This window comes from Paramacrobiotus metropolitanus, unplaced genomic scaffold, assembly GCF_019649055.1.
Source record: "Paramacrobiotus metropolitanus isolate TYO unplaced genomic scaffold, Prichtersi_v1.0 Parri_scaffold0000227, whole genome shotgun sequence".
NCBI lineage: Eukaryota > Metazoa > Tardigrada > Eutardigrada > Parachela > Macrobiotidae > Paramacrobiotus > Paramacrobiotus metropolitanus.
This window is the reverse complement of record NW_026570447.1, coordinates 21,745-42,928: the sequence shown is the minus strand read 5'-3', so window position 1 is coordinate 42,928 and position 21,184 is coordinate 21,745. Positions and strand designations below refer to the sequence as shown.

The 21,184-nt window shown below is 41.0% G+C and overlaps 3 protein-coding genes across 3 annotated transcripts; all 3 read left to right on the top strand.

Moving 5' to 3' along the window:
• Positions 1-3,002: 3,002 nt before the first annotated feature.
• Positions 3,003-12,756, top strand: LOC129601277 (eukaryotic translation initiation factor 3 subunit A-like). The gene is made up of 18 exons (XM_055500049.1): positions 3,003-3,208; positions 3,292-3,652; positions 4,181-4,403; positions 4,895-5,038; positions 5,127-5,335; positions 5,675-5,846; positions 6,125-6,325; positions 6,587-6,703; positions 7,600-7,797; positions 7,877-8,014; positions 8,476-8,685; positions 9,354-9,581; positions 10,052-10,328; positions 10,771-10,915; positions 11,022-11,218; positions 11,546-11,656; positions 11,745-11,831; positions 12,138-12,756. Exons 1-18 carry the CDS (start codon positions 3,160-3,162, stop codon positions 12,476-12,478), a joined length of 3,408 nt encoding a protein of 1,135 aa, XP_055356024.1. The 5' UTR covers positions 3,003-3,159; the 3' UTR covers positions 12,479-12,756.
• Positions 12,757-13,889: 1,133 nt separating this feature from the next.
• Positions 13,890-16,355, top strand: LOC129601280 (uncharacterized). Its single transcript, XM_055500054.1, has 2 exons — positions 13,890-14,260; positions 15,355-16,355. The coding sequence occupies exons 1-2, from the start codon at positions 13,988-13,990 to the stop codon at positions 15,424-15,426; spliced, it is 345 nt and encodes a 114-aa protein (XP_055356029.1). The 5' UTR covers positions 13,890-13,987; the 3' UTR covers positions 15,427-16,355.
• Positions 16,356-19,027: 2,672 nt separating this feature from the next.
• On the top strand, positions 19,028-20,905 carry LOC129601279 (uncharacterized). The gene is made up of 3 exons (XM_055500053.1): positions 19,028-19,220; positions 19,618-19,855; positions 20,302-20,905. The coding sequence occupies exons 1-3, from the start codon at positions 19,089-19,091 to the stop codon at positions 20,553-20,555; spliced, it is 624 nt and encodes a 207-aa protein (XP_055356028.1). The 5' UTR covers positions 19,028-19,088; the 3' UTR covers positions 20,556-20,905.
• Positions 20,906-21,184: the final 279 nt, after the last annotated feature.

Genomic DNA, 21,184 nt, shown 5'->3' with positions numbered 1-21,184 from the left:
ACAAACTTGCTTAGGTGATCTTTCTTTTCCATCAGGAATTTCGCACAACCGGCTGGTTTTAAAGGTGCGCCCAACAGGTAAAGGTTTTCTGGATTTAACTGGATCATTGTTGGCCATATTTCCAACAAAGGCTTACCCGCATCCGCAGTTGAATTGATGAGGTAAAACTCGCATTTGTTGAAATTCAGTTCAGGGCCCATCTTCTTCCCTTTCTCTTCAATATGTTTTATCGCAGCGATCACTTTCTCCATGGTACCGGCCAGAGTAACATCATCAAGAAAGCCCAGGAACAGATCGCAATCTAGTCCGTCGAAGAGCGGTAGCGATGTGAGGCTGTAACCGAAGGGGCCACTTGGATCGCCCTGCTGCACCCCCCGGGCGGACGACAAAACTTCTTCCCCACAAACCAAATGGCTCGCATAACGATAAGATTGCCAGAAATAGCCGTAATAATTGGGAAAATGCTGTCTTACGGCTTCCAATAACGCGTCCCGTCTCAAAAGGTTAAAAGCGTTCTTAAAATCCAGCTTTACCAGTACTCCTTCTCCGTCGTGTGTAGCTTCCAGGTACGAGCGGACCCCGTGAATAATTGCTTCGGCTCCGCCTTTCGTGCCACAGCCATACTGCACAGTGCCGCACAATTCCTTCATCTTGTCAGAACAACGCTGGGTTACTATTTTAGAGACTAAACGGCGAAACGTTTCCCCAACTGCAATTGGCCGAATTCCTCCGTCTTTTTTGGCAAGGGAGATTAGCCTTGCTCCAAAGAAAAACGGTCTAATGTCCTCCGGAACGCCTCTCTGCAAAACATGATTAACAAAATCAGCCAGAGCACAGCACAACTCGCTTTCTTCGGCTTGCGGGCCGCCTAGGAGGTCTTTCAGATGTTGTGGGCGTAGATCCGAAAATCCACCGGTAGAACCCGAAGGGAAGCTCATGACTGCTTGAAGCACTTCGGCAGGTGCTACTGAGGGCGGTACGTTAGACTGGTCGGGAGGAGGGGGATACAAACTATCCGCAGGTTCGCAAGGGTGCTTGTTGCGCAGCTCTTTAAGGGTTTCCGCATTTACTGGCGCTACTGAATCGTCGCCCATTACCAGTCCAATGGCGCGTCTGATGTTGTTGTCCTGCAACATCGATGTGGCAAGGGCTGACATGCGCTCGCTCGATAGCTCACCCTGCTGAGTTCGTGGAGGAGCATGTTGACGTGGAGGATGTTGATGGCGAGACAAATCCGACAAATTTTTGCGTATTATGGAGGACAGGGATTCTTTGCGGAGGGTTTTGGTGGCGGGCAAGCAGAGGGCTCTTGATCCAAACAACAGCAAATCTGCCCAGCTCGCCGATGTGTTTTCTCTGATGCATGTACGGAGGACTTCGGTCAGGGACTGAGCACACAGGCGTGGGACAGACTTCGGCACTCTTTTGGGACGGCATGCTTCCCGGCCAAAAAGGATTGAAGCGGTTGTTGGTCGGGTGGAGAGGACGTGGAACCAGGAGCTTGTGGGTGCTTTCTTGGCGCAGGCTTTAACATGGTTGGAGAGCCCAGCGCCTTTAGTGAAGGGCTTTCCACATATGTGGCAAGGCTCTTTTGGCTGATCTCCTGGCATAGTTAGAAGCTATAAAAGAAGTCCGCAAGCCAGCAAACAGAGCAGAGAAAACGAGTGCCGTTTAACGATGCGAAACGACATACGCGCATTACCTGGGGTTCACAAAAGTTCCCCCCAAGTAATATGTGCGAAAGCCCAATTGTCATTCCGACGTCGATATTGTCAATCCACAAAACAGTAAAGAATTAAGATAATTTCACAAGTTTGAGGTGGAATTTAAAGGCAGGAACAGAACCGGCATCGAAATTTTAGAGTTACCTAACCCTTGACAGCAAGAAGTTAATGAAGAAAAGTAAAACGCAATAATGGCATTTCGACAGTCGACTGTCCGATTACACAGAAAAAAACACAGCCGTACTTTGCTATTGCTTTATTCGGCTAGTTGTTTCGAAAACGGCTCGGTTTACATGTTCAGCAATGCATTAATCAGGTGACAGACAGAACATTCTGTGCAAAGTACGGTAATTCATTCACGCAGAGTTACAATGGAGGCTATAACACTGCCACAGACAGATCGTATGCAGCAGCTCGCAAACGCGAGCGCCAGCTTTATTTTAACGCGCATCGGCGCGAACCGGCTCGGGCAGAGCAAGACGATCAACAGAACCAGACTAAGAGAATTCTAAGCAGGTAGACAGCAAGCACATCTCTAGGGAAGGCGCCAATCCTCTGCTTCGACTGATCTCCCTGTCTACTTCCATTTGGCACGATTGGTGCTGCGGACATCACAGGCCTTTCAGTCCAAGCCGTTACTGAGTAGCCAGGGTGGTATTGTGATCCTCCATCTCCCGTGCCCGTCTCCTTGGTGGTATTGCTGCCTCAGCCAAGCACTTCGCACACAGGCCTTGCGGGCCGTGCACTCGCAGCCTGAACTCAGAGTGGTCACCCATCTAAGTCCAAACCGCGCTCGATGTAGACTATCTTTCAAAACCCGAAGGTTTATCCATCTAGCCACAACGAGTGTGCCATCTTTCTTCGCCCGGGCGTGTCGTCACGATCCTTGCCGGTTTTCGGATGTTGTAAATTATTGTAACACACGGTCTTATCTTTCACTTGTATTATCATTTCACTTGTGCTTCTGGAGAAATGTCAATGGATGTGTGGAAAATTGGAAGAATCATCTGTTTTTTTCGCTAAAGTAATGCTTTGTTGGAAAACAGCTGTAGCCTGCAAGAAAACAGTATTCTCTACCAAAAGACGGGAAATGAGAAATCTGAAACAAGAATGAACGCGAAAAAAGTAGCGCAGTACGGTGCAGTCGTCCGCCCGGGGCGGTTGTCTATGCGTCAAGTCAGCGTTATGTGGACCGCAGCGCGCCGGACCCATCCTGTACTACTGTCGCCATGCTTTGCGAAATCTTTCCGTAGGAACTGATTACGTGTTTTTAATCAATTTAATGTCGAATTTTGTGGTGATCGTCACGTTTTTCATGGAGAATTACGAAAACTTTATCTTCCAGAATATATTCAGTAATTTTCTATACTTATAATAATCGGTCTGAACCCGTCGGAGTTGTTATTTGTATGGTATTATCCCCATAACCGTCATCATGCCGGTGTTTGTCAACAAACCCGAGTTCGCTCTGAAGCGAGCAGAAGGTGGGTTCCTGCCGCGCAGTGCCGCGAATCTCTTCCTTTTTCTGCCCTCTTCGACATGGTGTAATGTACAAAATTGATTGCAGAATTTCTGGATGTGGGCAAGAAGATCCGGGCCCTGGAGGCCCTCACGGAGGCCATCAAGAACCGCAAGCAGCGCATCTGGCAGAAATCACACGAGGACATTATGAAGAAGTTCATCGAACTGTGCGTGGAGCTCAAACAGTCACAGACGGCCAAGGAGGGCCTGCATCAGTACAAGAACCTGACGGCCAACGTCAACCCCAAGAGTCTGGAGGACATTATCCGCTACTATCTGAAGCTGAGCGAGATGAAGTGCGACGCGGCGCGCGAAAAGGCCAACGTCAATGTCAGCGCTACAGAGAACGGAGCGGTTGCGCCCATTGTCGATGTGGACGATCTGGATCTGGCCGAGTCGCCGGAAGGGTACGTGTTCTGCTGTTCCATGTTTTTCTTAGGTTATTCTTCCATATTCTGTAATTATGTTCGTATAAAAAAATTTAGTAATATATACTTATTTTTTAATGTTTAAGCTCCTTTCTTATTTATTTTCAATATTTTCGTTTCCCGAATTTCTTTGGTCTTTGATTTTATTTTTTGATAAGCCGAGTATTTTTTGTAAAATTCGGAATATTGGAAAGTAATTTTAAATTCGGGTGCCCAACCATAATGTCTCAATTTTCCATTAATATTTTTTGAATGATTTATTCTGGTTTATTTTCGTTTTCTCAGTTTTTCTATCCTTTTTGTTTTATTTTTTTGTACAGTTATAAATTGTGAAAAAATTATTCTAAATTCAGCTGCAAAGCAACAATTTTGCAATGTTGAATATCTCTTCTCGTCAGTAATTACAGTGGAAATTCGACAATATTTTTGATTGTAAATTCATAAAAATTCAGGAATAATCATGTAAAAATTCGGAGAAAATTGTAAAATTCCGTTTGGATTGTGTAGGATGTTGCTGAAAGTCGTCAGTACGGACACGTCACAGGATCGGGCGGATCGCGTGATGCTGCTGCCGTGGGTGCGCTTCAACTGGGAAGCCTACCGGCACTGTCTGGATCTGCTGCGCAACCTGTCCAAACTGGAGGCACTGTACCACGATATCGCGTCGCAGGCCTTCAAATTCTGCCTGAAATATGTCCGCAAAACCGAACTCCGCAAACTCTGCGAAATGGTACGTTCAACCGCCAACATCATACATGTATTTATGGAATTAAACAAATCATCATTCCTGAGCTCTCCACGTTTCGATTGAAAATTAAATTGACGCGTTAATAATTTAAGTAATAAAAAGAAATCTTAATTCCACTTTTATTCTTTTTCTTGGATTTAAAAAAATTATAAAACCATGTTAGAGTGGAAAAATAGAATTGAATATATAAAATTTAATTTCTACTTTGATTTCTCTACATTTGAAGAGAAATTTGAATTTTTAAAAATTAATGCTTTCTTGAATTTAGAAAAAATATTTAGAAAACCCTGATCAAGTTTAAAAGTTGAGAAATATTTTGAAAAAATAGCATTAGATATAGAAAATTAAAATATATTTCAACTGTTTTTGATTTGAAATGAAATTTTTCAAAATGATTAAATAGTCTAATTATTTTAGAGTTGAAATACAAATTTAAAATAAATTGATTTTGAAATAAATTGGTCCGTTTGTAGTTGCGCAACCACATTGGGCAGATCTCCAAGCGCGAGGTGATCACGGCCAACGCCGTCAACCTGAACAATCCGGAGACGCAGGAGCTGAATCTGCGGACACGGCTGGTGCAGCTGGATCACGCCATCGCCATGGAAATGTGGCAGGTTGGTTTTTCCGCCTTTTTTTCATTTTAATCCTTCCACTCCGCTGTTAAATTGAAATTTAATTAACAATATTTTTCTGCGTGTACAGGAAGCCTTCCGCGCCATCGAGGACGTGCACGGCCTGATGCTGATGCTGAAGAAGGTCCCGAAGGCCGCCCTGAAGGCCAACTACTTTGAGAAACTGGCGCTGGTCTTCTTACGCGCCGGCAACGCCGTCTTCCATGCCGCCGCGCAGCACCAGTTGTTCGGGTTGTACCGCAACTTCCGCAAGGATTTGAATCCCGAGGAACTGCGCAAGTATGTCAAATCCGTATTAATTTATCGTTTCTTAATGTTTATTATGATTATTCTTATTTATTTTGATTTTTATTATCATTTTTCTTATTTATTATGACTTTATTATGCTTATTATTAATTTTATTATAATTTGTTTACCCAGTATTATTTAAAATACACTTGCTTGTGAATATTTTTGTTGACAAATATTTTTGTTGTTTTTTTCCCAACTGTTGTAGCGATATCTTCGCTTTGTTGGAAATTTTTCTGGTTGATTTTTCCTGTTTTGAAACGTTTATATATTTTTTGTAATTTTTGTAAATTTTTGTAATTTTTTTTAATGAGTTTGGCCGTTTTTAGGTTGGCCGTGGCCGTGCTGTTCGCCACGTTGGCGGTGCCGTTGCAGCCGCCGCGTTCGCAGCTGGAGACGCTGCTGGAGTACGACGACAATGCCGCCAGTAAAATGAAACAGCTGACCATGCTGGTGGGATACACGCAGCCGCCCACACGCGCCAAACTCGTCGAAGATTTGGTAAGATTTCTGATTAAATTGGGAACTAAATTTTAAAAAAAAAAAACTTTTTCTCGGTGATTTGTATGAATTCCCTACTGCTAGCGCTTTTCTTATTAATTTCCTACTTGCCTTTACATTCGGAATTAATGTATATATTCGGTTTTAATTACTGTTATTTTTTCCAGTGATTTTCTAATTACTTTGTTACGTCTGGTTTTATTTTTTCTAAATTTTGTATGTATAGTGATTGGGGGAAAAAAGGCAGAATGTTGAATGGATGGTGTTGTGTATTACAGCAAAAGCTGCAGATCCTGCAGTACGTCCGTCCGGAGCTGCAGCAGCTGTACCACTCCCTGGAGCTGGCCTTCGACCCGCTGAACATGGGCAGCCACGTCGCGGACGTGCTGAGCATGGTCAACAACATGGACGAGATGGCCGCCGTGCGCCACTACGTCAAGGCCATCGAGGAGGTGGCCGTCGGCAAGCAGCTCCGCCAGGTACAACAGAAATCAAATAATTAAAAATTCAGGAATTAATTGATTTTTTAGTCTGTATATTTTTTTTTGTTTCTTCATTGTTTTCTGAAATTTATGGTTTCTATTTTCATTAGATTTATGGGGTGATTAAATTTATTGGTGTGTTTATTTTTACTAAATTTATTGGGTCAATGAAGTGATGGGTGGGTGTGGTCTGCTGAAATTTATGGGTTTATTTATTGTTATTAAATTTAATTTTTTTTGCTGTGTCTTTTTGTGCAGCTGTCGCAAGCGTACGATTCCATCGAGTTGGAGCGCGTGGTCAGCCTGATGCCGTACACGGACGAATCGACTATCGAGCGCGTGGCCATTGAGACGGCCCGCAACACCGACCTCGAGGTGAGCTTGGGAGGGGAACATATTTCTCCCGATAATTACGAATATTATCCGAAGATTACTGGGGAAAATTACGTGTTGATAAATTTACAATTTTCCTTATTAAGAAAAATGCCGGTGAAAATTGTTATCGGTTACGGTTGAAATGGCTAGCACTAGCTGGTCTCTTGCAGTCAATGCAAATGACTGGTTTGTACAAATATTTTACGGGTAATCGATGATGGTCCGCTGAAATGAGAGTAATGACGCAATCATTCTTATTTTTTTTAGAAATTTTTATAATCTTCATTTATTTTGAAACGTTTTTTTATTGGTACGGTTTTTGATTTTTTAGCTGTGTTTATTTTGTAATGGTTTTTGATTTTTTTTAGCCGTATTTATTTTGTAATGGTTTTTGATTTTTTAGCTGTATTTATTTTGTAATGATTTTTGATTTTTTAGCTGTATTTATTTTGTAATGGTTTTTGATTTTTTAGCTGTATTTATTTTGTAATGATTTTTGATTTTGTAGCTGTATTTATTTTGTAATGATTTTTGATTTTTTAGCTGTATTTATTTTGTAATGGTTTTTCAATTTTTAGCTGTATTTATTTTGTAATGGTTTTTGATTTTTTAGCTGTATTTATTTTGTAATGGTTTTTCAATTTTTAGCTGTATTTATTTTGTAATGGTTTTTGATTTTTTAGCTGTATTTATTTTGTAATGGTTTTTGATTTTTTAGCTGTATTTATTTTGTAGTTTATTTTAAAAATAGGAGTTTAATGTTTATTTAGGAGTTTTTTGTTTACATTTTTAGAGATAGGCGTTTATATTACATTTTGTATAACCTCGATAATAATAATAATTTAAAATCAATTTCATCATCGGCAGAAAGGTAATTTTTCCCCCGTCGACTGCAGGTGCGCATCGACCACCGCAAACCCAAGCTGTTCGTCTTCGGGTCGGAGGTGGCGCTGGCGCCCTACGAGGCGGAGGACACCGCCGCCACGGAGCTGAACGACGCCCAGGTGCCGACGGACCGCGTGCGCAGCCAGCTGGTCAGTCTGCTCAGCGCCCTGACCCGCACGCACCGCGTCACCAAGAGCCACGCCGAACAGGTGATTAATCCTCAATAAAAATCAGTTGGAATTATTTTTAATTTAATTTGTTGTAATATTCGATCGGGGATGGTTGCAGGAAGAGGAGAACCACATCCGGGCTAATCTGTTCAGCCTGTACCGGAAGAACGCGCAGCGGGATCATGCGAATAATCTACAGCGCCCGCAAAAGAGCGATAATCGGCAGCGCTTCCTGGAACAACGGGAACGCGAACGGGTATGTTTTGATGTGGGAAGAATAATTTTAAAAAATTAATTAGAATTATCTGAATTTAATTCATGCATTTCTCTTTTTTTTCCTGGAATCATTATTGTGGATTCAATTTATTTTGCAGTTTAACTGCGGTTATAATTTATATTTATTGGCCATCGAAATATTACATTTTTTTCTATATTATTCTGCATTTTATTTTGGTACGGTATTTGTATTATTGAATTATTTAAGTATTATTATTTTGTATTATTGAATTGGTAATCGGGATTTTTTAAATTTTTATCTGGATTTTATTTCAGTATTTAACTCTGTATTTTTTTAAAAATCATTCATAAGCATGAAAATTTGCAGTTTTTAATTAATTTAATTAACAGATTTAAAAAAAGGGTTATTTGTTGTATTTATTGCGATTTATTTTGTAATAATATGAGTGATTTTATCCAGTTTAATTTGTGCGTTGATAGGCGGCGCAGGATGAGCGCGCCAAGCGGACGCGCGACAACGAGCTGGCGGTGGCGGACGACATGCGGCTGCAGAACTACAACAAGCAGCGCGAGGACCAGCGCAACAAGCAGAAGGAGCGCGAGATGGAGCAGCAGTATCTGCGCAAGAAGATCGAGAATATGCGCAGCACCGAGTTCGGCATGCGCGTCCTCAAGGAGATCAACGAAGAGGTCCGTTATGGTTTACACAAATCCCCTTTAAAATTATCCCACATTTTCATTCAATCCTTCCTGTATTTTTTGCTTCAAAAAATAAATTGTACACACCGTAAGGAAAATTTTGGAATTATTGTGAAATTGTTTTTGAATTATTTTGGTATTTTTTGGGAATTTTTAAAATTAATTTTTGGCTTGCGCGTCCTCAAGGAGATCAACAAAGAGGTATCTTTCGTTTAAAATTCCCTTACTTATCCCGAATTTTCCTTACATCCTTCCCATCCTTTTTCTGTCAAAAATGAATTATACACACCGAAAGGAAAGATTTTGGAATTATTTTAGAAATTGTTTTGAAATTATTTGGGAATTATTGTCATCGTTCAGATAAATTCAGTAATTGTCTAACGTTCTTGCTGAATCGTTCCGATCATTGTCTTCTTTCAAAAATAAATCATGTACCCTGAGAAGAAAGATTTCGGAATTATTTTAAAATTGTTTTGTAATTATTAAGTATTTGTTTGACTGACAGCGTAAATGTGTGAGAAATCGTAGTGTATGGGTTGATATCTTTCGGACTTCTTCCGAAAACATCAGTGCAACTGCAATTTTCGCATCCATGGTATTTAAAAAAAAATTTCATACGGTTTAATATATCTTTTTTACCTTGTTTTGGCGTTGTGTAGGATTTGGAGAATATGGATATTAAGGTGCTGGAGAAGTTGGAGCAGAAGCACAAGGAGGAACTGAAGCGGGAGGAGGACGAGAATACGGCGCGGCTGAAGGTGCAGGAGAAGAAGATCGATCATACGATCCGCGCTAAGCATTTGGAAGAGGTGCCGCTGCGTAAGGAGCACAATCTGGAGATGACGGAGATGTTCCGCAGCGCCTGGCAGGAGGCCGAGGAAGAACGGGTATTTTTGCAAATATTTTCTTATTTTTTCTGGCATTTTAGAAAATATTTTCTTATTATTTTTTGTCGTTTTACAAATATTTTTTTATTAATTCTGTCATTTTATTCTTCGTCGTTTATGATCGGCATTATTTGTATTTCTCTTTATCTTTCTTTTATTTGTTATTTTTCTGAATCATTTTGCTTTCATTTGTTTTTTAAAAAAATTAATAATTTGATTAAAATAAAATCCGTATTATTATTTTGTAGTTATTTGTCTAATATTTTTTTATTGGTCATTTATTTAAGACAATTTTCCAGGATCGATTGTATTTGTAGCTGCGTATTTTAAAGCTTGAATTTTCTTATTTACCTACACCATTTTATTTTGTGTTGAATGATGTACTATTTCTGTAAATAAAGTAAATGGAATTAAAAATGAAATTAAATTCGTATTTGTCTGCAAAATGGTTGTATTTTTTTTTTGTTTAGTTGCGTATTCATCGCGAAGAGCGGGAGTTTATGTTGATGAAGCGGGAGCGGATGCGGCGCATGCTGGAGGAGCGCACGGCGTTCCTGAACGAGGTGGTGGCGCGCAAGAAGGAGCTGTACGAGACGAAGGCGGCCGAGTGGGAGCAGCTCTACAAGAACCAGAAACGCGAGCGGCTGGAGGCGCGCCGCGTCAAGCGCGAGGAGGAACGCCGCACGCAGTGGATTGAGAAGCAGAAGCAGGAGGAGCGGATGCGCCAGGAGGAGGAGCAGCGCATCCGTACGTATTATTTAAATTATTATTCTATTTATTTACGAATTTCTTTTATTATTTTTATTGATTGTATTTAAGTGCTAATTATTTCTTGATTTTTTTTGAATTTTATTGTGAAATTTTCCTGGTTTCGTATTGCTCATTTTCGGAAAGAGGAACTGAGTTGATGAATTTTATTTGTATTGTTTTGTGCTTTAATATTTTTAACTGTTTTTCATATTTTGATTTTTATCCCTTTTTTATGTTTTTCTTAACGGAAAATTAAGGATTTTTCTGTTGTGTCCGAAGTTTTTTAGTGGAGATTTTTAGCTTGCTTATTTTCTACAAGAGCAGTTGAGGTTAATGTATTTTTGATTTTTGATTTTATTTTGATTTTTGTATTTTCGGCTTATTTATTTTGCGAACGCGAAAATAATTGATTGATTTATTTGTGTAACTTAATTTGTAGGCGAGGAGGAGGAGCGCGAGCGCAAACGCAAAGAGCGCGAGGAGAACGAGCGCAAGCTGAACGAGCAGGCCGCCAAGCAAGCGGCCCGCGAGCGGGAAATCGAGGAGCGGCAAGCGGCGCGCGAACGCGAGGCCGCGCAGCAACAGTACGCTATTATTTTAATTAATATTATTTTATTTTTATCGCCATTTATTTCTTGATTTATTGCCATTTATTTTTTTTACTGGAGTATTTATCGACGGTTGTTGCAGGGCGATGGCGCGTAGTGAGCGCGAACGGGAACGCGAGGCCCCGCCCAACATCCGCCAGCCGGTGGGCGTGGCCGCGGCGGCGGGAGCGGGAGCGGCGGCCCCGCCCAATTTGTGGCGCCGTACCGGCGGCGACGGTGGCGCCCCCGCCACGGGTGAGCCGCCGGCTCAGGAACGCCGCGATCAATGGCGTCCTGCAGGTGAAATTAATTAAATAATATTAATTAACGGAATAATAAATTCAGAATAATTTTATAAATTTTTAAACATTAATTTACGAAATTATACGTTAAGAATAATTAAATAAAATTTGCGACATCATCATTTAATAATAATTCAATGTTTCTCAATAATAGTTGGCGAAATATTAAGTTAATAGTAAGTGAAACTTTTGGGAAAAATTTAAAAATCAATATAATTTAATATTTACAAAATAGTCGGCGAAATTATGGGGTAATAATGATTGAATAATTTGCGAAAATAATAAAATTATTGTAATTAAATGCGGTTTATGGATAATTTTGTAGGAGGACGGGAGACGCTGGAGATTCGTCGCCAGGACGGGCCGGTGATCGAGATCCGCCGCGGTGAACCCGCGCCGGCCGCCGCTGCGGAACCGGCCCAGCCGCATTTCAAAGGTCAGTGATGAAGCGAATAATTGGAAGAAAATTTGGAATTAATTTATTTGGATTTTATTTAAATGAATTGTGTGGTGTGTGTGTGTAGAAACCGACTACACTTCCGGTCCGACGATTATTCGCCGCGGCGCCGAGCCGTCCGGGGAAGCGGCCGGCCCACCGCCGCCGGGACCCGGTAAGTAGTTGGACTGATTTGCCCAGCTTCATTTTTTTCTCATTTATTTGAATTAATTCGTCAGGGAATTTATTCATTTATTTGAATTAATTACGTAAGTGATACATATTAATGAATTATTTTTGGTATTTTATTGCTTCAATATAAATCTTTATTTTCATTGCTATTTTTACTGTTTTATAGAAACCATTTTATTTACAGTTATTTATTATTATAGTATTTATTATTATTAATTATCATTTACCGTTATCTACTTGATTTTTGTTAATTGTTTATATACCATTTAATTTTTTTAATTTTTTGTAGGTGCGTACCGACCGCCCGCGCGTGACGGTCCGCCGCTGGACGACCGCGCCGCAGCGCCGCGTGACGGCGACCGTTTCAGCCGGGATAACCGCGAGCAGGGCGGCTTGCAGCGCCGCTTCGAGGACCGCGAGCAGGGCGGTTTCCAGGGCGACCGCGGCGGCGATCGTGGCTTCCAGCGGAACTTTGGCGGGGATGCGCGCGGCGATAATCGCGGATTCGGCCGCCCGAACGAGCGGGACCGCGATCATCGCGGCGGCGGCTTCGAGCGCGACCGCCGCGGGGGCGGGCCAGGCGGCGGCCAGTCGGCGGCGCCCGCCGGCAGCTGGCGCACCAACAACTGAGGGCGGTCGGCTGAAATGGAAATTTTGGATTGATTTATTTCTGGTGTTTGCTTTTTTTTCTAATTAATTTTTTTTGGCGCTGTTTCTCCGGCTTTTTTTGCTGTCGTTAAATTAACTCGGAATGATGTGGGAAATGCTGTTTGTGCGCGTTTAACCCCGTAGAAAACATGTTTGCTTGCGAGAAATAATTAAATTATCCTGTTTATGACCCAAGAAGAATAATCAATAAGAAAACGTAAAGCAATCATTAAATTGTAGAAAATACATATGAATAAAAATGGGGAAAACGTCAGATTTTGCAGAAAAAGGAAAAACAGCATAATAACTGCGGAAAAAGTGAAAATAACAGCAAATACGTATGTATTAAATAAAAAAAAAATTTTAAACATAAAAATCACAATTTATCCAAAATTATCCATAGTGCTTTCGACAGGAAGGAAAGCACAGGTTTTTCTTATTTCACTGTAACAATGCCTTTTACACTTCCGTGGGATGATTTATTGGAAGAAGAAATTTATTCCTGGATTTTGTTGGTATTCTGGGATGTGTGTATATTTCCCGGAAATGCCGGCTTGTTGGTTAATCTGCATAATGCATATGATGCACACGCGAGACCGGGTCTGCATAATGGAAACGAATAATTATACAGTACCGAGTTTTTCACAAATGAAGATAATTACTTACATCATTCAGCAGTTTAAAAATCAATAGAACGATTAATGCAAATTCATATAATTTAAAGGCGCGCCGGGTGAAAATTAATGCCATCTAGGTTCAGGATATTTTTTATATCAATATTATTAGTACAAATATAAATATTTAAATAAACAGAATGATAAATCAAATATGAAGTACAAAACAATTTGAATTATAAATAAACAAAATCAAATAGAATGAGGTTTATTCATTTATGCTTTAGATTTATTTATTAATGATTTATTTATTTATGGTTTACGTATTAAACAGCTTCCCTCAGTAGCGGGGATCGGCGACATAGGTCACTCCCTAGCGGCCCTTCTTTTATATACTATAACAATGGGTGCGGTCATTCTGACGCAATCGCCAGCAAACGCCGCTGACGTGGTGGACGTGCAATGTACGTATGTAAAGTACCGGCTGAGTGGTATGACGCAGTGGACCATACTGGTGCTGACCGCATGCCGGTTATAATTCATAGCGACGTCGCTTTTTGATCCTTCGATGCCGGCACTTCCCCGCACCGCACTCCGCACATTCCCGGCGGCAGCAGCTGGCCGGAAGTGACGGCCGGCTGGCAGGGAGCAGCGCCGGAGGAATTCCCGCGATGGCGGGTCACTTCCGAGTCGGCTCAAGAAGGGAGATCAAGTGCGCGGCGTTTTGCATATATAACAGCCGGCAATTAATCTTCCTTATATAAAACCCGAAATTGACGATTAGTTTCCCCATCCATCGCTCTCATCATCACTTAACGTTTTTCCATTAAACGGGGTTTTAATTTCCACCGGCTGTAGTTCGATCGTTTGTTAAGAAATGGCCGGCGAAAGGTCACCCTTGTTAATGCACGTCTTTGTCGTGGTGGCGCTGCTGGCGGCGCTACTGGCGCATTGTACGCAGGCGCAGTTGAGTTTCAGCACCGGCTGGGGTCACGGCAAACGTGCCGACCCCGCGCTGGACCGGGACGCGGCCAACACTCTTATTACCAATGATTCGCGGGCGGCCGGCGTCTTCCGCTACCCGCCGGCGGCGTTCTGCTCGACACGCTTCAGCCAGATCCGCCTCCTGCAAATCCAGCAGTTATTACAGGTAAGACGCGTTAATATACACGCTTTTGAAATTTTTAATCAATAAATCCATAAATGTATAAATAAGGTGTCAAATTTTTCCATAAACGTAGAGCTACTGTGTTACTGTATATACAGTTGTACAGAATAATATCAGGACAAAATTCTATATAAGTAACATCTGAATATATAAATGTAAATAAATAAATACGAGTGTATATATGAAATGTATAAATATAAAATAAAAATATGTTTGAATATATAAGTAGCATCTGAATATATAGATATAAATAAATAAATTAAAAAGAGTATATATATGAAATGTATAAATATAAGATAAAAATATATATGAATATATAAGTAGCATCTGAATATATAAATATAAATGAATAAATACGAGTATATATATGAAATGTATAAATATAAAATAAAAATATATATGAATAAATAAATATTATCTGAATAATGTGCAAAAAAATTTGAAAAAGTGTTTTCTTATCAGCATATAATTTATTTGACAGTATTCATAATAATTTTTGTTTCTATTCATAATAATTTTTGTTTCCTTTTTCGTTTCTCTTGACAGCGGCATATAAAACGCTTGTGTAAATCGAATATTTCCAGGTCATTAGGAATTTCTCTCTATTTTCAAAACATCCTCAAGCTTTGAATTTCTTAAAATTTTTTTATAAAGAGTAATACTTATTATTAATTTAAGCAAATAACGTTTTAGCGATTCTTGTCGGGACTTTTTTGCGCTAGTGTTTTTATAAAAATAAACTGAATCGGACTTTCCTGTATCTATCTGTATGTCTTCGAACGGGTTTGGCGTTACCTGTGCATGTTTTGATTTTTCCGCACAATTATTTAATTTTCTACCTTTTCTTCGCGGTCATTCGCCGAACCGAATCAGCACGTATAATTCGATAAATCCTGACGTAAATGTCATCCCGGGAAACTCTACTGTTTTCCCCTCGATATTAGCCGTTTTCTCCACCGTCCGTGATTTAATCGTTAATTCGCGCGCCGCGGTAAACCGGAAGCTGCGTCAATCGGCTTTTGTTCCATTGATTCGCGCCGGTTAACATTAAAACGGTGTGTTTTTACCTTCTGCAGGATGAAATCGAACGGCAGAACGCCTGCGGGCGACTCTCACACCAACCGGATGTGGCCAACAACAACCTTTAACCGATCCTTTAACCGGCATTTTTTTCCGCCGATTTCTCTATATTTATAACATATTGATGATGCGTCAATATACATTTATTGGCCTGTCCAATCAATCACACGCCGCTGCTGCTGCATATAACGAAATGGAATTAGCCGAATATTCCCCAGATATCTGGCTCACATTTTTCCCGGCAATATCCTCGCTACGATTTTTCTACGCGTGACGTAGATATTTTCTATTAATTATATATGAATTATTTTTTGCATATTTATAAATCGAATTATTTATAAACTGCACATCACGGCGATAACGTACAGTACACTGGTTTCTACTTGGCCCTTCGCTTTTTTTTTACTGCGCGCTATATATATAGATATACACAGCTGCTACATTTAATTAATTTTATGGTTAATTATTTTAACAAATATATTGTTGTATTTTTTTGCAATTTTATCATGCAATTTTTTGTTAATATACAGACTGTATAGTACAGTTGTTCGGCAGCATGGTCACACGTGGAACGTTTACAGAAACACGTATAGTGCAGAAATAAAAACAGGAATTGTTTTTTACGTGGCGAATAAAATTTATATTATTGTTAAATTAACGAGAGCGGCGCGGTTCCGCTGTATTTATTTGCGATTTATTCGTTGGAATTATGTCGATATAACGCACGAATTTTATTTTCTACTCGTCTATGCGCTTATATTGCTTTTATTCCTTCGTGCATATCGTTGTGTTAATGTTCTCGCTGTAGAGAACAATTTCTTCCGGCTCAAATGGATCATCGGGAATCTATTAATACTTAAGCGCAATTTTATGACCTTTCTGTGGATTAAAATATGGATTAATTTGCGCTTATACGTACTGTGGAAATTGCTGGTTATTTTACACTGTCATTTATTGCGATGGAGTACGTGTTAATTAAAGCAACCACGGACGAATGCGCAGCCATATATTTTTTTCCACGTTGAACATATATTAATACATTAATACAACGGCATTCATTTTCTCATCGACATTTAATAAAAAGCCATCTAATCTATTACAGCGCATATAAGAAAGCATAAGAAAACATAAGAAAATCGAGCGTCAAGAATAGACTCTGTGCATTTCCATGAAATAAATTAGAACAGTATGAAAGGTCACCAATTATATATATGATCGTCTCACTCGTCGTGCATGCGGAGGGCCATCTTGATATCCTGCGGGCCGAGCGCCTCCTGGCGCTGCAGCAGTTCGGCCAGGACAGCGGCGAATCCCGTGCCGCTGACCGGCGCCCGTGGCGGCTGGCGGAAATGTGTCCGCAACGGAAATTCCTGGTCCGCGTCGGCGCGCTTCCCACCCGGCATCCAGCCGCGACTATACTGGAACTTTTGGGCCGGGACACAGGTAAAGGTCACCAGCAGGACGCTCACCGTCAACCACATACCGGCGTCCATATTTCCGGGATAAACAGGATCAACGGGATAATTTAATCGGGAAAAATCGGGAGGAACAGCGGGATGAGGGGAATGCCAATGCCGGAAACGGGATTATGAAGAGGCACGGTGTATCGATGTGTACCGGGGCTGACGTGCCGCGACGGCCATCCAATCAATTTAAAATAATCAATTTTTTACAAGCGGCCGCCCAGCGCAATAACGGCGTTGCGGCTTATCAGTGAACGTTGCCTTATAATTGCCGTTATCACGCAATAGAATACTGCGCCCCGGCACGCCAGTTAATCAGAGGATATTGGCCGGATTGTCAACCCGCCACGCAATGAGCAAACAGTCGTGGTGTAATACCCGGCACACGCCGGCCTTTTTATGGCCCCGGCCTTGTTATGAAATCGATGGAGAAAATGTTATTACTGGCGTCACACGATCCCATGATCGGGATTAATACCGGCGTTTCGGGCAATTAGACCGGCTGTCGTTTTTATATGGAAGAATACAGCCAAAGGTCACCTTTCGCAACGGCTATTGTTCGGGGACGCGCGCACGTGTGCCGGTGAAAAGGAGCGCCGGGCGTATTGTCCCGCGCGCCGGCTGCGTGTGCGCCGCATTTACCGAGTCAAGACGGACAATTAACCGGTGGGTTTCGGCGGATTTGTTTTTGTGCGTCTTTATTTGGTGAAGGACACCCGGTAATCGCTGTTTGTGTGTGTTGTGTGGCGTTCCCCCGGGGAATGGGCTAACAGTACACTTCCTGCGTAATCGTAATCGCATCTCCAGGCACTTTTTCCTTGCCGGTGTTACCAGATGAAAACGTGCGACATGTTAAGCAAAACCGGCGCCGACCTTCGCGATTCTCCGGATAAAGCATTATTGCTTCATATTAAGGACGAAGATTTAATTTCCCAAGAATTTTTGACGTCCGTACATGGGAATTTTTACAAATGCTTCCATCATTCCATCCATTCCATTAAAAGCGATTCCACAATGGCCGAATGGTTATAGATCTCTTGTGCCGACACATTAACTGCATTTAATTTTACATTGAGTTTTAATATATATATCGTATCGTATATATCGTATATCTATATATATCGTATGATCGTAGCATCGCAGTATACACATATCTAGCCGTACATACATGTACTTATGTACACACACATATACATATACGCAAGAGGCAATATTTGATAAATATAAATATAGATGATAAATGAAGGTATATTTATATATGCACATATATGTATATAAGTAGATATATCGCATGTTAATATATTTATGGCTTTATTTCACGATTTCCATAGGTATATTAACCAGACACCACTGCTGAAAATTTTGCGTGTAAATGTACTACTTCATATATGTATTTTTATCCAGTGTAGGCACTATATATGTATATATTGTATCCATAATCCAGTGTATGTACTATATATGTATATGTATCCAGTGTAGGCATAATTACATAATTATAATTATATCATTTCGATTCATGCGTATAACTATGTATGACACAAATATTTAATGCTAGTAGTCCATCTATAAGCTTGTCCCGTAATTTTTCACGCATTAGCACAGCGACAAATACAGATTCACTGATCAACTTCCAAGACACTGCTTGCGATGCATGCCCACCGGATGTGTTCCTGTTGCACACCGTTTGTTGAATTTATTACTCAATTTTCCCACCACGAACCGACTGGCCGATTTCCACCTTGTAGTCCTCGATTGTGCAGGGTAACCGCATCTCCGTACACCCGTAAATCCTTCAGCAGTACAATACCGCACCGCAGCACAAGGGAAACAATCGGCGTTTCCGCCAGCAATTACGCCGCGGCCAGGACTAATAACAGCGCAGCCGTCAAGCCGGCTTCTCGCGTTACCGGCAACGCTGTATCCATTTTACAGCATAATTACCATGTATATATGTACATCGCGTTATGCATCCGCCAGTGTGCATGTCGCTTCTCCGGGAAATATGATGGCATCCTTAAAGGTTATTTCTCTGTACATTACGCGGTACTCATAAGCCGGCGCTCGAGTGGCCACTCAGCGCTGGTCAAGATCACCGCGGCTCTGACACTGAACACAATGCGCCGCTTGCGGTATCTGTAACACATTTCCCAGCATGCCGCTGTTTATCCTCGACAACGCTGTATATAAACTCCCACCGGCGCTCATCACAATCATTCACTCCATCGTTCAAAAAATTTTACGTACAATTTCTTTATATATAAAAAATCATGGATTCTACCCGATTTTGTTTGGTCCTGAGCGCGGCGTTGTGCCTGGCGTGGAGCGTGGCCGGCGTGATGCCCGGGCAGTCGCTGCGCAGTCTGGAACGCCAGGTTAAACGGCTGGACGCCGGCAGTGTGGTAATTATTATTGTTATTATTATTATCATTATTATTATTATCATCGCACTGCAGTAGCCGAACTCGATTAAAACTAACGGAGATATCTATCAAGCCACTGGAAACTTTTTATTTTTTTACTTTTTTAATTTCAGTTTTTTTATTTTTTTAATTAAAATTTTTAAATTTTTTTTTAATTTGAAGCCTCTGGAAATTTTTTTTAAATTTAAAAAATTATATGCTTTTTTTAATTTGGATTTTATGAGACAAAAGTTTAACCAACCTAGAAATCGCACTCAGGACATACAATCTTAAAGCCAGACGTACTTAGTACCACCAGAGTATGGGCAGTTAATATGAATTTGCTGTAAGATTATTATTTTTTAAATGCGTAATTATTAGTACGTAAATGTTTAAGGTGTTCCCCCGTTGCGTCTGCACGCTGCACACCCTGGAGAATGTCTCCACAGCCGGCGTCAAACTCATGTCGCTGGCCTACCGCCGCTACCCGTCCTGCAACGTCGATACCGACTGCAAGAAGAAGACGGCGGACTGCCCCGATTTCTGCCGGGATATGGGCTATAAATTCCTGGGGAAGAACTCCTCGCTGGCCAGCGTGCTGAACGATACCAACATCTCCATCGGCAGTGAAATGTGTAAGCTGATTACTTTTAAATAAGCCGCAAATTACTCGGCACATTTTTTTTTATAAAAATATATCCAATTAAATAAGTGAATTATCATACGAACAGTTAAAAAAAGTACTTAATTAAATATAGTCCATACAAACACTGAACGTAGGTATTTAAAATACCTTTAAAAATGAACATGTATAAAAATTTCGCGCGATATAAAAAATAGTTTACTACTAAGTACAGTCAGCTGATGTACTTAAAAATGCATAAGATTCAAAATTAATACGGATAATCAAAGGGTGCGATATATAAATAATTTCGTATTTCTCTAAAAAATTTAATGTATATGAAACTTAACAAGTGTTAGTTAGAATAAATACTCATGAACTCGTGGCGCGATATAAGGATATGTCGTCATATCTATATGCAAAATTTTATATGTATAACAATGCTTGTGCGTTCTAAAGGTCGCCGTTTCAACCAGCCGCTGCCGGCGCCCGGTCTGCGTGTGGGCGTGTTCTACCTGGCCTACAGCTCGCAGAACTCCTACGGGCCGCGCCAAGTCCTGAAGGGCCCGGCGCCGGTCATCCTGACGGACGACAGCCTGTGCTGCGCCCGCATCGAGCACCCCATCAGCAGCAAGGAGAAGCTGGTTGTCTTCGACGCCGAGTGCAAGGACCGCAGCTCGCCCAACGCCATCCAAGCCAACACCGTCAACTAGCCGCACATTAAACAACCACCCGTGTATATCCCTACCTGTGTTCGGTGAATCAACTGTAACGCCACGCCCCTTGAAACATTTGCTCACATGTCTTTGTTGTATGGTGTGTGGATGTGGTGTGTGACCTGTGCAATACTGTATGTGTACAATGTAATAATAACGATGATACTCATAATAATAATTACATTCCAGTGTAGTGTCCTTCGTTAGATATCGCTTGTCTATGATCCGGTGTATGCGGTGCATGGTACAGACGTGCGGTAATGATTTGGGGATCTTCTTTCTTAAAATCATGTAACCAAGGACGAATTTATAAAGCGGAAAAATTAATTAAGGAAAATGGCCCGGTACATGGTGTCAAAAAGGGTATACGTACACTAAAACTTTCGCTTTCCCGCATTCCGAGTCACTTTTTTGTAATACTTTTTATCATTCTAAAGCAAAATGATTTGTATACATTGTTCTGAAAACCGTTTGCGTGCGCAACATCCGGTTGCCGAGATATGATGAACTAAAATAGGGGAAAATTTAAATGCAATGTTTTGTACCAAAGGCCTGTTTATTATCCACCCATGATCTGCTCAAGGAAAGATGCATGCACAGCATGGTCGGTATAATAATATGTGTAG